We start from the raw sequence: 17,692 nt of genomic DNA, 5'->3' as shown, positions 1-17,692 counted from the left end.
CATTGCAAAAAAATGAAGAAAAGCAGTACTATTCTAACTCATAATCAAAAGCTACGTGAATGGTACCAAATCAAAAAAAAAAAAAAATCTTTGTATTGCTCATGTGCTAAGAATTTAAGTAAACAATGCCTGCAATAAAGTAACTTTTTACAGTCTTTTAGACTAGAGATCTTACTTTTTCAACCATGTTTCATGATTTAATGCAGAAAGAGACGTATACTTTTTGTCTGTAGATTAAAAAATTATTGTTATAATTTCTTTCTAGAGCATATTCGAGCGTGGTATTTTCGTTTCGATTAAGTATCTGTTTTCATCACTCATAATTTAAATGCAAACGTTTGAATAAACAATGAGACTGGGAAGCGCCAGACAGGCCTCCAAAATCTTCCGTTTGTATGAAAACGCCTTCACTCGCATCGCCTCGTTCTATTGGCCGCTTCTGCCCCAAAAGGGGCGGGTCCAGGGCGAGAGCGTTGGGAAGCGAAAGCGTCAAATGTCATACAAACCGGGATCGTCTCTATCAGTAGATTTCAACATCATCTACAGATAACACGAGTCAGAGGAGACAGGCAGCAGCTCAGCGTTTGGATTAAACCGAGTGAAGCAGAAGCTGCAGGTGGACTAGCTGTTCTCAGGTAATTACGCGGCTTTGCTTGTAAACAAATGTCTCATTACAAAACAATGACAATGCTAAACCTCTCCGTAATCTGCATTTGGCCTGAAACATATTCTGTTGTTAAAATGAAGATGCGTAGCGAATACAGATCACAATACAATACATAATGCATTTGCGTTGTGTTTTGTATTCTAAAGGCCTTGTTTACAGTTGGAGAGGACGAACTTGCTGAACTTGCAATAGCTGTATTAGTAATTTTTCCTTTGTTGCACCATGACAGCTCTTTATAATAATACAATTATCATGATAAGCACAGTTTAAGTGCCAGTTTAACTGCAGTGACTGTAAAATCATATTGTTGGAAATCCCTGCTTAAGTTGGTACAGTACGTTGGCTGGACAGGTTAAAAAAAAAACAGCTTGACCATCAGGTTTGTTGCTGGTCTAAGATGGTCTACTGACTGGAAACCAGTCAACAAACCAGCATGAACTGCTATTTTGCCAAACCATGCATTGCATACCAGTATAGTGAGCTTTCAAAAAGAAGCTTCTCTGGACCTGAATGTTCTTATTTTGCAGGAATCATGAACTCTCTCTCGGGTAAGAGTGCGCTGGCGCTGTGCAGGGTTTTCTCCAGTCCCCTTTCGCTCCCTCCTGCTATCGTAGGGGCAGTGAGGGTCTGTCACTCAGGTGTGAACTCCAAGGGCATGGTGTTCACCAAAAAACGAGGCTATGATATCACCAGGAACCCCGACTTGAACAAAGTAAGCAATGCATCTTCATGGTTTAAACTCAGTGCACTTATGGTCTACGTGACTAAGCAGCTATTAGATTGTCAGCAGCCGGTGCTTTAATGTGATTTTATAACGTTTAGTAATGCCAAAGTCCCCACAGATAAGAAAGTATGAAAGTGGCATTGTGAGATCTTGAATCTAAAAGCCAAGTCATCAAAGACTTTGGCCCCTTCCAAACATTAAGAGGAGATGCTCTGGAATATGCCTAGGCTTCTTAAAATCAATGCAGAGTTGCAGCATATGACTCAGGGGTTTCGCTAAACACTTTTTGTGGGGTCAAGAAAAATGTGTCCATTTAAATGTTACTTTGCAATTTGTATCCTGTTTGCAAAGACATTCAGGCCAAGATGAGGACTGGGCATGATTGAGAAGTGTAGAACTTTAAAGCCATGATGGATGGAAACTGTTAGACGTAAACAGTGAGTGGAGAATCCAACAGGGGAGGGTGTCCATGCTTACTTCCCATTGGTCAGAAATAAATAGATCCAACATGTAATGCATCTACCCTAAGCAGGAATGTTGCCCAGTGCAGACCCAGTTGCAGGGTGGTAATTTGTATTTAGACCAGACTGTAGGAGGAGGTCACTTTGTTTTTTTTTTTCATTTGCAGCTGTCACGTGTTGTTAATAAAGCTATTGTGCTGTGTTAACAGGGCATGGCGTTCACCCTGGAGGAGAGGTTACAGCTGGGTATCCATGGCCTGCTGCCTCCCTGTTTCCTCTCTCAGGATGTCCAAGTGCTTCGTGTCATGAAGAGCTACGAGACGCGGAGTAACCCTCTCGACAAGTAACCAAACTTCATCTGAAATGTTCTGTTACATACTCTGTATGATCAAAGCCAATGAAAAGTTTACTGACAATACTTTTCTTGGTCCATTTCCTATTTATACTAAAAAAACATTCTAACTCTGCAGATACATCTTGCTGATGACACTGCAGGACAGAAATGAGAAGCTTTTCTATCGTGTGTTAACCTCTGACATTGAAGAATTCATGCCTATCGTCTACACTCCTACTGTGGGCCTGGCCTGCCAACAGTATGGCCTTGCTTTCAGAAGACCAAGGTGAGGTATATACATACTCCGGACCTGGAACAACTTGTTTAGCCAAACCTATTCTGAATGAAATGCTTTATAAACACTTAGACTAGTCCAACCAGTTTTTCTTAGCCGCATGGTGAACATACAGTAAAAGGCACATATGACTTTGAAGGTTTTTTTTTTTTCTTGTAGAGGGTTATTTATCACTATCCATGACAAGGGGCATATTGCCACCATGCTGAACTCATGGCCGGAGAAGGACATTAAGGTTTGTTTAGAGTGTTAAAGTGTCATTCTGTGCCAGTAGATGGTTGTTTCACTGTATTGCATTAATAGGCCATAGTGGTGACGGATGGAGAACGAATCCTGGGATTAGGAGACCTGGGCAGCTATGGAATGGGGATCCCAGTGGGCAAACTAGCTCTGTATACAGCATGTGGAGGAGTGCCACCTCAGCAGTGCCTGCCTGTACTGCTGGATGTGGGCACTGATAATCAGGTAAAACGAGAATAGCATAGTTACACCATGTTTTGAGTCTGTAATTATTTGTATTTTTTGTTTTTAACTATTTTTAAAAGCCTCTTATGCTCTCCAAGGCTGCATTTATTTGATCAAAAATACAGTGTAAATATTATTACACTTTTATAACAATATAATTGTATTTTTATAACAGTATAAATTTTCACTTTTGATCAATTTAATGCATCTGTGCTAAATAAAAGTATTGGCCCCAGACATTTGATTAATAATACTGTACAACTGGACTCTGTTGTTCATAGTTTTCAACATAGTTGTCCCTATTTGTAACCCTGTTGTCCTTTTTTAACCCATTTTTATTTGTTTTTGCTCAGACCCTCTTAGATGATCCATTGTACATCGGCTTAAAGCACAAAAGAGTGAGGGGCAAAGAATACGATGACCTCATTGATGAGTTCATGCAAGCCGTCACCGACAAGTATGTCTTAAACTAAAATTCTGAAATGAAAGATGATTTACTTAACCTTATGATTGGCTTACAACTTCTGTTGTTCAAGTTGTACTTTGAAGCCAGATCTTTTTAGTGAATCAGCTGATCCTGTTAATAAATCTGTTCTGAATGAACTAACTTAATGATTTGGCTCGGCGGTTCTCAAGTTAACCGTTAACTATAGTCGAAGATTATGTGTGTAATGTACTTACAGACTGTACAGACATGTCGTCTTTTTTTTTCCGTCTTTATCTTTTGTTTTAGGTATGGGATGAATTGTCTAATTCAGTTTGAGGATTTTGCCAACAGCAATGCCTTTCGTATCCTCAATAAATACCGCAATCGTTATTGCACCTTTAATGATGATATCCAGGGTAAGTATGCACCCTGTAATATCAAACTATAAAGATTTTCATTCTTTATAATGGAAAATTATAGTATTAGAGCCATATAATTGTTCATAAAATCATTTCTTTCTCCATCCTTTCAGGCACAGCATCTGTCGCTGTTGCTGGGGTCCTTGCTGCTCTTAAGATTACAAAGAATAAACTCTCTGACCACAAGTTCGTATTTCAGGGAGCAGGAGAGGTAATTCAATTCAACTGAAAGATGCTACAAACTTCTAATGAGAAATAGCAAATAAAAGATCCGTTACAAAACACTTTTAAGCTTACACCAGTTATTCCAAGATCCAGATGTGTCATTTATTTGTCACATCACCAGGCCGCCTTGGGCATTGCTCACTTACTGATAATGGCCATGGCCAAGGAAGGTGTACCTCATGCTGAGGCTGTCAAGAGGATTTGGATGGTGGATTCTAAAGGCTTAATTGTCAAGGTAACAATCAAACCCACAGTAGTTTGCCTTTTCTGGCATTTCTTTCCTACAGGGTATATTTGTCCTCCTACTCAACATCTGAATATATAAATGTATGTAGGCTTAATGCAAATGTCAAAACATAAATTAAAGCAATATACTGCATTTGAACACCTCCAAAATGAAACGTTATACCAAAACTGTTATTTTGTGTCATTTGGCCCATTAGGGCAGAAGTCACCTGAACCATGAGAAGGAAGAATTTGCCCATGAGCATCCACACATAAAGACACTAGAGGAAGTGGTGGAAACCATCAAGCCCACAGCTATCATTGGTAAGGAGGGATTGATCCCATTCTATATATAGTGTTATTATAATATTATTTAAATAGGTACTATTATAGTATTAGCTTTTATTTTTCGGTTTTCATTTTAATTTGAGTAATTCCATTGTGCATTTGTCATTTATTTTAGTGTTTTTTTTAGTAAAGTGATTAAATCACAATATTACTAAAACCTAAACTAAACTTAAAATGAACAAAAACAAAAATAAAAGCCAATCCAAAACCTTATAAAGTACTATAATAGTAACTATATGAAAATACTAAAATAACAATTTTTGCTTTTTAAAAATATTCTCATTAAGCTTTATTTTTATTTTAGTTTTGGTCATTTTAGTACTTCAACATTAGCATATTTCATTTAGTTACCAAGGTTTTTTAAGTATGAAGGTATTTAAGTATTAAGTCTATTCAGTGTGATTCTGAAGTTTGAATTATGACCTCACAGGCTGGGTTATTTAGACATGTGACCTTAAAAACACTGGCAAATTATTTTTTTATTTTTTTTTTTTCAGCTTTTAGTTACTTCAAATGATTTTTAATAGTTTATTTAACAATAACAACACTGCTCTTATATGTACACACACATTTTATTTACAAGTTTTTTACAGGATTGACAATGAGAACTGACTGTAGATACTCCACCCCAGTCTCATGTGTTTTTATTGCTGGGAATGATTCTTTGTGCATCTTAATATTTTTTTATTCATCCTGTATGAATTGCAATGGCATATTGAAGCCACTAGTGGGCATAATTACAGAAAACATTTAGATTTGAACAAAAGGCAGTATATTTCTGTTCATTATGCTAAATGCATCAAAATTTTACCATTTAAAAAATTGTTTGAGATTATAAACACCGAACTTCAAACCATCTACAGGTGTGGCTGCCATAGGTGGAGCTTTCACTGAGAAGATCATCAAGAACATGGCCACTTACAATGAACGTCCAATTATTTTTGCCCTCAGCAATCCCACAAGCAAAGCTGAGTGCACAGCAGAGCAGTGTTACACACTTACTGAGGTAATACTCACTAAAATCTAATGGATGAAACTGGTCAAAGGGGCTCTTTACTAAAACAATCATATAAAGCAACCCATAGAGCAAATTTTTCACATCAGTTAAAATGGCATGTATGTTTATCACAGGGAAGGGGCATATTTGCCAGTGGAAGCCCCTTTAAAAAGGTCACTTTGGCAGATGGGCGGAGCTTCTACCCTGGCCAGGGAAACAACGCTTATGTGTTCCCCGGAGTAGCACTGGGAGTCATCGCCTGTGGTGTTCGTCACATCTCAGATGACATTTTCCTTACTACAGCAGAGGTAAACGAGCATGAAGAGTCAAGGGCCAAAAATATTAAAAATAAATGCGTGTTCCGTGCAAAAACCCTTGATTGCAAATTTATTTACAGTGCGAAAGCTAAATTTAGGGCATTGATTTCACTCTAGGCGATTTCTGACATGGTTACTGAGGAGAATCTGGCTGAGGGCAGACTGTACCCTCCTCTGAAGACCATCAGAGAAGTGTCCTTCAAAATTGCTGTTAAGGTCAGTAACCATTCTCATATGTAGAGGATGATTACCACAAGAAAAGGTCTTACTAGCCAACTCTACATTTTGGCACTCATAAGCGATATGGAATGAGATCATGCTAAATTAAGAGATTTATTAAAATAGCAAAGTAGGTTATAAGAGCTGTCAGGTCAGATTTGACAGGGCTGTACAGTTACTTTTTCATGATCGGACTAGTGCTAGTGTGCTAAAAATCATTAGTACAAAATCAAAATTTGTTAGCTGACAGAACAACATGGTTGAAATTGTTTTATTAAAGGGGTCATATGATGTTGAACATGAAGAAAAATTCAACTGTCTACCAAAACACCATTTAAGGGGTCATATGACGTTGCTAAAAAGAACATTATTTTGTGTATTTGGTGTAATGCAATGTTTATGTGGTTTAAGGTTCAAAAAACATTATTTACCACATAATGTACATTATTTTGCTCCTCTATGCCACGCCTTTCTGAAACGCATTGATTTTTACAAAGCTCATTGTTGTGAAAAGCGAGATGTATGCCGATTGGCCAGCTATCCAGTGCTTTGTGATTGGCTGGATTCCTCAAGCGTGTGACCGAAATGTTACACCCCTTAACCATGCTGCGATGCTGTGTCCCAGCGCGACGGGACAAAAACAATGAAACCCATTACAAATGAGGCATTTTTTGCATCCAGTGGGGACATAATTACTGATTATAATGACTTATACTGTCTTTTTATGCATTGCATATCGCGCTGTGTATCGGAGAAACAACAAACAACAAGCGCTACTCTACACTGCTTAAAACTCGCGTTTGAATCATCAGTGGCAAATTCTTTAAATAGGAAAACGTACTTACAGGCTGTGAGTCGGAAGCGCCAGACTGTCCTTGCAAAGTTGGAATTGCCCCACTTTATAAAAACAGACACTGGCATTGTAGGCTACTGGTTCAGGAAACAGTCCTCGTTCCCCATAAAATGCATTGCACACATCTGAATATTTCGGTTGAACTGTTGTAAATACAACTTAACCACTGATTTCTAGTTGTGTCCTCTTTTGTATTACTGCAGTATTACTGCATTTGTAATCAAATAAACACAGACTTGCTGTGTTAGTGAGCAAAAATCAGCAAAGAATCAAACATAGTGTGTGTATATATATATATATATATATATATATATATATATATATATATATATATATATATATATATATATATATATATATATATATATATATATATATATATATATATATATATATATATATATATATATATATATATAAAAAATACACCAGCATGCCACAAAGTATCTCATCTGAAATTCCTCTCAAAAATAATCAGCTTCAAGAAAAACTACTGAATGTCTACCAAAGATTACATGTCATTAAGTTCGTAAACTTCATGGCATACTGTAAATTATATTCCCTGTAATACCATTAAAAGTTATCACAAATGAATGAAACTTATCACAAATGGATAAAAAACGTTGCATAAGTTTTAAACAGTAAACAGTAATAAATCTGTCACACTGTACTCTGTTCACTCACTATGTTTCATTCTTTCTTCCCAAACCCCTCTTTTTCTTCAGATTGTGGATCATGCCTACAAACAGGGCATTGCCTCCTGGTACCCTGAACCCAAAGATAAAGAGGCCTTTGTTTTATCCCAAGTCTATAACTCTGACTACGACTCCTTCACTCTGGATTCATATAGCTGGCCCAAGGATGCCATGAAAGTTCAGAATGTGTAGATTATTCATCCACAGCCCACTAAAAGGATATGCTCATATCAGTCACATGTCTTATTTCTCAGTTCATAATCATCTGACAATATACACTCCAGGCCACCCAATCATTAAACAGTAGCTGCTCCCACTGATTTGACGCAAGATAAGCTGTATCCGCTGAGGGCTAACAGCGATAAAAGTATGCCATGTTCATTCAAGCTCAAATTGTCTTCAGAACAGTGGTTCAGTTCAAAAGGAAAAATGCAGCTATGTTTAAAGCAGTAACAAGCACTTTCCCAGTTAACCAGGCTACTGAATTAGTGATCTTCTCCGGTTTATTAGTTCTAAGTTAGCATTCTGTCAGTAATTTATTTTATCTCTAACTAGTTATCTACTCCAAATATTTAGCTTTTCTACAAATTCAAATAACGATGTAGGGAGAAACTATTTTTGTACAGCGACTCCCACTTGGAAATAAATTGGACTGCCTGGGTTGAATGTTTGTATGAAAAGGGATTTTTGTTAAGTAGGTAGGTAAAGTAGTTATCCAGTTGACTGAAGTGTGAATTGACTCCTTTTGCAACTTACTTTTTTTTTTTTTTTTTTTTTTTACAAGTTGTCTATGCCAAAGTTTATCTAATTTTAAATGTATTATTGTCATGTATCAATGAATACTGGAAATTGTTAGCTTGAGTATATCAGTTTATTTAAGTGTCCACCTGAAAGCAAGCTATATATATGTGTTCATTGCAGTGTGTGGAATTGTTTTTAACATTTCTCCTCATTTAGAAATATGCTTTGCTTATTAGTCACGCACAACTATGGAATTATATTTTCAAATATTCAAGGAGATTTTGAAGGGACAGTGACTTTTAAATAAACATTTAAAAAAATAAATGGGCTTTGTTTATTTAATGAGAGTGAGCTGCTATCTTGGCCTATAGTTTTTCTTTTCATGTACATGTATATACATTTTCAGTTACTCTAATACTAAATTAATTTGTATCATTTTCATTATAATCATTATCAATATTTAAACTGATATATTTTTGAGTGTGACCCATGATGACTAATCTTGTGCAAAGGGGGTGTTTGCAAACACCCTTCTAAAAGCTAAAATGACAAATGGGACACATACGGTCTTAACGGACAGGCAAACAAGTTGAACACTGTAAGGCCACAAGACTGCGAGTGTACATTAAGGGTGCCATTTGGGACAGGGCTTTAGAGTGTAATTGGACTTTCAAGTTCCACTCATTAGTCCAGAGAGGGGGAGCTGTAGTGGGTGGAACTTGCAACTATGTCAAGCTCTGCAGTGAGCACCTTTTCACTTTTGATGAAGTCTACATGGTGACATCGGTGGAATCGACCAATCAGAGCCATCTATAAGAAAAGATGATGCATGCTTGAGTTTGTTTTAAAGTCCGCGTGAACCGGGAATTGCTGCCGATTTTGTGACATATTTCCAACTGAAACAGAATATTGAATAGAGGGTGGGGTTTTATTTCAGCAGACCTCCCCAGGATCTCAGGCTCGCGGCAAACTAATGGTTGAGGGGCAGGCCCGGCTTAAGAACACATTGGGCCCTAGGGCTATAGCAAACCTAAGGGCCCCCCTTCAGAGTAGCCTATCTTGGTGCCACAATGTTTTCTACCATAATTTATTTATTTATTTTTTTTTTTTAAATCAAATCTCCAACACGGAGCTACAGTGAGTATGCATAATAAATATTCCAGGCTACAACAGATTAAAAGAATAAATACATTAACACCAGATATGAACTCAGAGCAAACAGATTTCCAGGAACAGCAATAACTTTTAAGCATATACAGCTCCCTTACGGAGTTTACTTTAAATAGTTTTATTATTATGAGGTCTTCTTTCTGGCCCTAGAATAGGAGAATTATTAGGGCCCCCCATAAATGTTTCGCTGAGGTTAGAGCAATTGGAATAAATAAATAATTTATTCATAAATAAAGGATGGAAACAAATAGTAATACATATTTTTGAATATACTTCAAATGCATTTAACAATATTAATATTTCATTATAATGCAGGGTCTTAATTACTGAATTCATATTTTTATGCAGTTTATAAGAACTATTAAATTCTCCTTTGTTTTTACCCTAATGAAAAGCTGCTGTAATTCTTTAATCCAGAGTTAATGGTATATTATTAGTAAACTTCTATAGTAGTGACTCCTTGCCCTTATTTTACCCAGTATTTAATACAAGTAGCCTATAATAACTTTCGTGAAATTAATAATAAATATCATAATTCAATATTTCTAAAGTGTAAGTAACTGCATGGTAGTATGGTGCTTGGGATTAAATTGCTTATATACAGTTTTGTACAGTTTACATGGTTGGAGCTGTTCATACCTCTGGTTTCCACAAGCTTCACCACAGAGACTTTGCTTTTGACATATAATAATTAAAATGGGTAAAGCGCTGGTTATCACTTCAACACAGCGGTGAAAGTAGCGACCTACAGTTGTTTTCAGCGCTGTGCAGCTGTGTGGTCCAGCTGTTCTCTCTCAGGCAGGGCTGTTTCATCACTTGGCTTTTGATGTTGGTTTCCCATGTGCTACAGTAAAGCCGATATGAGTAAAAGATAGCCTACTCACAACTCTAGTTTAAACGAGTTCAAAGACATAAATATTGCACGGTATCTGGGTGCCTGGCTAGCGCTACCTAGTCCATCTCGCTGGCTTCTGCGGATCATCAGCCTCGGCTATGCAATTCAGTTCACCCGGCATCCCCCCAAGTTCAGTGGCATTCGCTTCACGACAGTGAAGGCGGCCAATGCTCCTGTCTTGCATGCGGAGATCGCAGTCCTACTGGCGAAGGATGCGAAGGATCGCTTTCCTCGGTATGGTGTTGGATTCGTTCGAACAGACAACAAGTGGTCGGTGCTGAGCTGCTTAAATTCATTCAAGGGCAGGACAGCGGTCCCACTGAAAATATTTCAGAGGCTCCTGGGGCAGCAGTTACGCCACTGGGGCTGCTTCATATGAGACCGCTTCAGCACTGGCTTCATGGTTGAGTCCCGAGGTGGGCGTGGCAGCACGGCACTCACTGGGTCCAAGTTAAACCGGCCTGTCGCTAAATCTTCACCCCGTGGTCAGACATTACATTCCTCCTTGCAGGAGTGCCCTTAGAACATGTCTCCAGGCATGCTGTGGTTGACACGGATGCCTCCACCACCGGCTGGGGGACCACGTACAATGGGCATGCAGTGTCGGGGTTGTGGATGGGCCCCCAACTGCACTGGCATATCAATTGCAAAGAGTTTTTAGCAGTGCACCTTGCCTTGAACTGTCTCAAAGGGTGCTTACGAGGCAAGCACGTACTGGTCCGAATGGACAACATGGCGACCATTGCGTACATCAACAGACAAGGTGGTCTACACTCCCGTCGCATGTCAGAACTCACCCGCCATGAAGGTTCTGAGGTCACTTCGTGCCATTTACATTCCGGGTCTGCTCAACCGTACAGCCAACGAGCTGTCACAAGCCACGCTCCTGGGGGAATGGAGACTTCATCCCCAGATGGTCCAGCTGATTTGGAGACATTTTGGACCTGTTTGCCACTCAAGAAACCTCTCACTGCCAGTTGTTCTACTCCCTGACTGAGGGAATACTCAGCACAGATGCACTGACACACAGCTGACCCGCGCAGGTATGCGTTTCCCCCAGTGAGCCTTCTTGCACAGATGCAGTACAAGGTCAGGTAGGATGAGGAGCAGGTCCTGCTTGTGGCATCATATTGGCCCACTCGTACCTGGTTCCCCGAACTAATGCTCCTCGTGACAGCCCCTCCCTGGCAGATTCCTCTGAGGAAGGATCTACTGACTCAGAGACAGGGAACCCTGTGGCACCTGCATCCAGACCTATGGAAACTTCATGTCTGGTACCTGGACGGGAGACGGAGGTTCTTGGTGACCTACCCCAAAAGGGTAGTTGACACCATCTACGAGACATGCTTACGCCTTGAAGTTGAACCTATTTGCCGAGTGGTGTTCTTCTTGTCGAGAAGACCCCCGGAGATGCCCGATCAGGGTTATGCTTTCCTCTTTGCAGCAAGGGTTGGAGCGAAGGCTGTCTTCCTCCACCCTTCAAGTCTATGTCGCTGCGATTGCTGCTAACCATTACCCTATTGAGGGGAAGTCAGTAGGGAAGCATGACCTGGTCATCAGGTTCCTTAAGGGGGTGAGAAGGTTAAATCCTCCCCGGCCCCTCTCCATACCCTCTTGGGACCTGTTTCTGGTGCTTAAAACACTACAGCAGGGCCCATTTGAGCCTTTGCAGTCAGTTGAGCTAAATTTTCTTTAAATTGTTGTGGAAAAAGTTATTTCAGAGTCACTCAGATGAGGAATGCACAAGAGTCAGAGAGATGTTTCTTTGGTCTATGTTTATTATAACATGCGCATGGAACTCTCCTTGTGTCACCACAGCAGAGAGTTAAGTTCAGCATCATTTCACAACATTATATTCCATCCTCTATATGGCATCCCCACCCCTCTGCACGTACATTCGTGTCCAGAAATAATCTCTTTTCGCAGAATCGTGGCCATTTTATGTTTAATGTTCCCTAATTCGTAGAATCAGTGATTGACTCTATTGGTCTTCTGAGTAGAGTGTCCTATTGGGGCTGTCTGTCACTCTCAAAGAAGGTGAGGAAACCACAAGAGGATAAACATTCATAGTCATAGGTACAGACAACATGAGTAAATATAATGCTGTTAGTGAAACACATGTCATTTGTACTAAGACAAGTGACTCATTTTGCCATGGCTTGCTAAGCAGGGTTTTAATCATTCTCTCACTTGTCGTGATCTTTCAATTTACTCATGGTTAGAACAAAACAGCTATTGTGAATTACTGTAAGTGAGGGCTGTCTGCCTTAAAGCGTCTCTTGCGAATAGAAAACATTTGATTATATTGTACACATACTGCACACAGAAATGATTATATTTTATTTTCCCTAACAAAATGAAAACTCTGCTCCTGCTTGCACTGGCCTCCATCAAGAGCACACATTTTTGGTCGACGATTCATGCTTAGAGTTTGGGCCAGGTGACTCCCAGGTAATCCTGAGGCCCCGGCCCAGCTATGTGCCCAAGGTTCCCACTGCTCCCTTCAGGGATCAGGTGGTGAGCCTGCAAGTGCTGCTCTAGGGCAAGATTTGAATAACCCTGTTCTATAGCCTTTGTGTGGAACCGGTATCCTCCTGTGTTCTCACCTCAAATGGGTAGAGGCACTGAGAGGCCCCGGTTTAGTGTCGGCTTGCTAAAACTTGCTAAAACCAATCCATAGTATCCAAGTGGTTCCGATATGTGTAAAGTCCACAGTATAGCCTCAGAGCCAGTGTTTCCCGGCAAAGTTCTGCCATTTCCAAGAGGGTTACAATCGCCTCTAATCTTCTATATGAACCTAAATCAATGTTCATATGTGTAAGTGCTTCCGAAACCTCCTTTGGCCTACACCAAAAAGCATAGGACACTGGAAGGGGCAGCATCCATGGCGCTTTGATAGGGATCCCAATTCGTTGGTCAACGACGTGATGTCAAGAGTGCCTGACTGAAAGGGAATGTCTCGGTTACGTATGTAACCCTCATTCCGTGAAGGAGGGAATGAGGACATCACGTCCCATCGCCAAGGCTGCTGTACCACCGCTGAGCGGCCGGGTCACCGGCTCCGCTCCTCAGCGAAAACTGGTATGCGTTGCACTGGCTGCATTTTTATGCTCATGCTGTGATCAGTGGCAGCTGGACGCAATCATCGCATGCCAATGTGCATTGGCTCGTTTAGTTTACACTCTAAGTGGATTGGTCTCTCTAATTCGTTGGTCACTGACTTGACGTCTATGGTCCCTCCTTCAGGGAACGAGGGTTACATATGTAACCGAGACGTTACCTCCTATGACTATGATTTTATTAATACAGTTGTCTGATTGATTTAATAGTCTCAAGCATTGAGAAATCACAAAAAATAAAATTATGATATATATGATAAAACCATGGTTAATTTTTGAAATTATAGAGGCTGTAGCATTTCTATCATGAAAAAGTGGCCAAAAATGTAAGATTAAGAGGATATTTGAATTAAATGTTTGGTCAATATTAAACAAGGATTCGATTGCCTTGCAGGTGTAACAACAGCAATTATCAGGCCTTTGGCGCCCTTTGCAGGCATTTATGTATAATGTACATAAATTGTTTATTTTGCATTACATTACGTATTTTTAACAGTGTCATACAATGAAACCATATGATTATTATTAATTAACCAATCATTATTGCCTCATTGTTTGTAATGAATTTCAAGTCGTTTTAAAGGCTGTTGTTCACTTAGGTCTGTTTTACCACAAAAAAAAAATATATATATATACACTGGGGGAAGTCGTGGCCTAGTGGTTAGAGAGTTTGACTACTAACCCTAAGGTTGTGGGTTTGAGTCTTGGGCCGGCAATACCATGACTGAGGTGCCCTTGAGCAAGGCACTGAACCCCCACCTGCTCCCCGGGCACCGCAGAATAAATGGCTGCCCACTGCTCCGGGTGTGTGTTCATGGTGTATGTGTGTTCACTGCTGTGTGTGTGCACTTTGGATATGGCTTACCATACTTGGCTGTATGTCATGTCACTTTCACTTTGTCACTTTTTTTTCACTTAAGTACAAATTAAAAATCAGTTTGAATGGGTCAGTGTCATTAGCTGCTGAGGACTTGGGTCAAACCACTTCTGTGAGCTTAGGGGGTGTGCCATTTATAGACTAGGCAACCACCATTTAACCTGCTATAGATCAGCTTGTTCAGCCTAATTTTTTTTTGTTTTTTGGTATAGCCTATAGAAATAATATATTTAAATTGCAGTTTTATGAAAAATTAGATATTATATTAGAAATAAAATTGCCTCGTTTTTCTCCACGTATGCCTTTTTTTAGTAAATAAACTTATTAGTGGACATTATAGTTTTAACAGTGATCAAACTTAAGTTAGCATTAAAGCTTTAACATTTATGTAGGGAAATCAGTTACAGTGATACTCCCAAGATACTCCCATTTAATTTTCTTTTCTTTTTTTTGTAATTTTCTTCCTTTCTTCCTTCCTATATATATATGTGTGTGTGTGTATATATATATATATATATATATATAATCTATATATATATATATATATATATGTTTATGTATATATATATATATATATGTATATGTATATGTATGTATATATATATGTTTATATATATATATATATATATATATATATATATATATATATATATTATATATATATATATATATATATATATAATGTATATGTGTGTATGAATATGAAAATTTTTATATTTAGGCTCAAATATAGGCTATAGCCCGGCCCATGTCCGACAGCTTATCAGAATTATTAGCCCAAGCCCGTCTTTTTTTCCCTTCTCCCAGGGGTGTGTTTCCCATATACTGACGTAACTCGCTGATTAACCACCATAGCACTATGCACTGTTGTTGAAACGAACTAGCTAGTTACGACTGTTTCCCAAACAAGGTCGCATCTCTGTCATTTGAACCACATTAGTTCAACAACATAGGGCCATTGTTGATGACGTCACATGCATGTGGTGGAGGAATAATTTCTACTATTTAACCAATTAGACATCTCTAAGATACTGTTGTATTGAACATGGCACCTGATGACTAATTTACATTTTTTTTTTTCCTGTCATTTTGCTTTATTTGATGTTTGATTCATCGCGGGTTCCCTCTTATGTCATACTCCGGGGTTCCCTAAGGTATTTGTGCACATGCGCACTCTTCAAAAACTATGCTTTTAGAGGATGCGCAAACATATATAGATTAAAATGCATTTAAATTTAGATAGAATAGAATATATAGATTGTACTGCATGTTAGCTGGCTTATTGTGCCCGAGAGCATATTTACAGGTGCTGGTCATATAATTAGAATATCATCAAAAAGTTGATTTATTTCACTAATTCCATTCAAAAAGTGAAACTTGTATATTATATTCATTCATTACACACAGGCTGATATATTTCAAATGTTTATTTCTTTTAATTTTGATGCTTATAATTGACAACTAAGGAAAATCCCAAATTCAGTATTTCAGAAAATTAGAATATTGTGAAAAGGTTCAATATTGAAGACACCTGGTGCCACACTCTAATCAGTTAATTAACTCAAAACACCTGCAAAGCCTTTAAATGGTCTCGCAATCTAGTTTTGTAGGCTACACAATCATGGGGAAGACTGCTGAATTGACAGTTGTCCAAACGACGACCACTGACACCTTGCACAAGGAGGACAAGACACAAAAGGTCATTGCAAAAGAGGCTGGCTGTTCACAGAGCTCTGTGTCCAAGCACATAAATAGAGAGGCGAAGGGAAGGAAAATATGTGATAGAAAAAAGTGTACAAGCAATAGGGATAACCACACCCTGGAGAGGATTGTGAAACAAAACTCATTCAAAAATGTGGGGGAGATTTACAAAAAGTGGACTGCAGCTGGAGACAGTGCTTCAAGAACCACTACGCACAGATGTATGCAAGACATGGGTTTCAGCTGTCGCATTCCGTGTGTCAAGCCACTCTTGAACATCAGACAGCATCAGAAGCGTCTCGCTTCAAAAAGGACTGGACTGCTGCTGAGTAGTCCAAAGTTATGTGCACTGATGAAAGTAAATTTTGCATTTCCTTTGGATATCAGGGTCCCAGAGTCTGGAGGAAGAGAGGAAAGGCACACAATCCACATTTCTTGAGGTCCAGTGTAAAGTTTCCACAGTCAGTGGTGGTTTGCGGTGCTATGTCATCTGCTGGTGTTGGTCCACTGTGTTTTCTGAGGTCCAAGGTCAACACAGCCGTATACCAGGAAGTTTAAGAGCACTTCATGCTTCCTGCTGCTGACCAACTTTATGGAGATGCAGATTGATAGTACCTCGATGGCGCCTCGATGGCGCCGCTTCAGTGCTTGGCTTTCCAGTGTTTGTACTGTTTTTGTTCTTTTTTCCTGTTTTTTGTTTGTCAAACACGATCAGTTTCACCAGGGATGAACTGCTGAACATTCGGCAGAACACACCACAAAATCTTTTACCGGATTTCAATTATTCAGACGTTTTACTGAACGTTGTTGTCGGTTTCATGGAAACCTGGCTCAATGACGCCATACCGGACAGCGCGCTCCATCTGCCGGGCTTTCAGCTGTTCAGAGCGGACCGCGACGCAGAATCAACGGGGAAATCGCACGGCGGCGGGACATGCTTTTATATCAATGAACGGTGGTGCACAGATGTAACTGTGTTAAAGAAGATGTGCTGTTCAGATCTAGAAGTGCTTTTTGTCAACTGCAAGCCGTTCTATTCGCTGCGGGAGTTTCACTCGTTCATTCTGGTGAGTGTTTACATCCCTCCGCAAGCGCATGTAAGCCTGGCTTTACAGAAACTCGCTGATCAGATCACAGAGACAGAACAACAACACCTGGACTCTGTTTTAATCATTCTTGGGGACTTTAATAAAGCCAATCTCTCCCGTGAACTGCCAAAATACAGACAGCATGTTACATGTCCCACAGGAGACAGTAATATATTGGATCAATGTTACACCACAATAAAGGATGCATATCACTTTGTTCCACGAGCAGCTTTGGGGCTGTCTGATCACTGCCTGGTTCATCTTATATCAACCAACAGGCAGAAATTTAAATCTGCTAAACCTGTAGTAAAGACTGTAAAGAGATGGACCAACGAAACAGAGCAGGAGTGTTTTTGAAGCTGCTACCACCGATCTGGATGAACTCACAGAGACCGTAACATCCTATATTAGTTTTTGTGAGGATATATGT

At 39.4% G+C, this 17,692-nt stretch overlaps 1 protein-coding gene across 1 annotated transcript; it reads left to right on the top strand.

The window, feature by feature from the left end:
- The first annotated feature begins 452 nt into the window (after nt 1-452).
- LOC109094983 (NADP-dependent malic enzyme-like) lies at nt 453-8,663 on the top strand. Its single transcript, XM_042731561.1, has 15 exons — nt 453-635; nt 1,195-1,379; nt 2,062-2,195; nt 2,323-2,472; nt 2,641-2,716; nt 2,785-2,946; nt 3,300-3,403; nt 3,680-3,789; nt 3,906-4,003; nt 4,139-4,252; nt 4,461-4,566; nt 5,454-5,596; nt 5,722-5,895; nt 6,022-6,120; nt 7,702-8,663. Exons 2-15 carry the CDS (start codon nt 1,200-1,202, stop codon nt 7,861-7,863), a joined length of 1,812 nt encoding a protein of 603 aa, XP_042587495.1. The 5' UTR covers nt 453-635; nt 1,195-1,199; the 3' UTR covers nt 7,864-8,663.
- The last annotated feature ends 9,029 nt before the right edge of the window (nt 8,664-17,692 follow it).

The sequence above is a fragment of the Cyprinus carpio genome, chromosome B9 (assembly GCF_018340385.1).
Source record: "Cyprinus carpio isolate SPL01 chromosome B9, ASM1834038v1, whole genome shotgun sequence".
Lineage (NCBI taxonomy): Eukaryota > Metazoa > Chordata > Actinopteri > Cypriniformes > Cyprinidae > Cyprinus > Cyprinus carpio.
The sequence above is the reverse complement of the archived record's forward strand: the minus strand, read 5'-3'. Positions and strand labels throughout refer to the sequence as shown.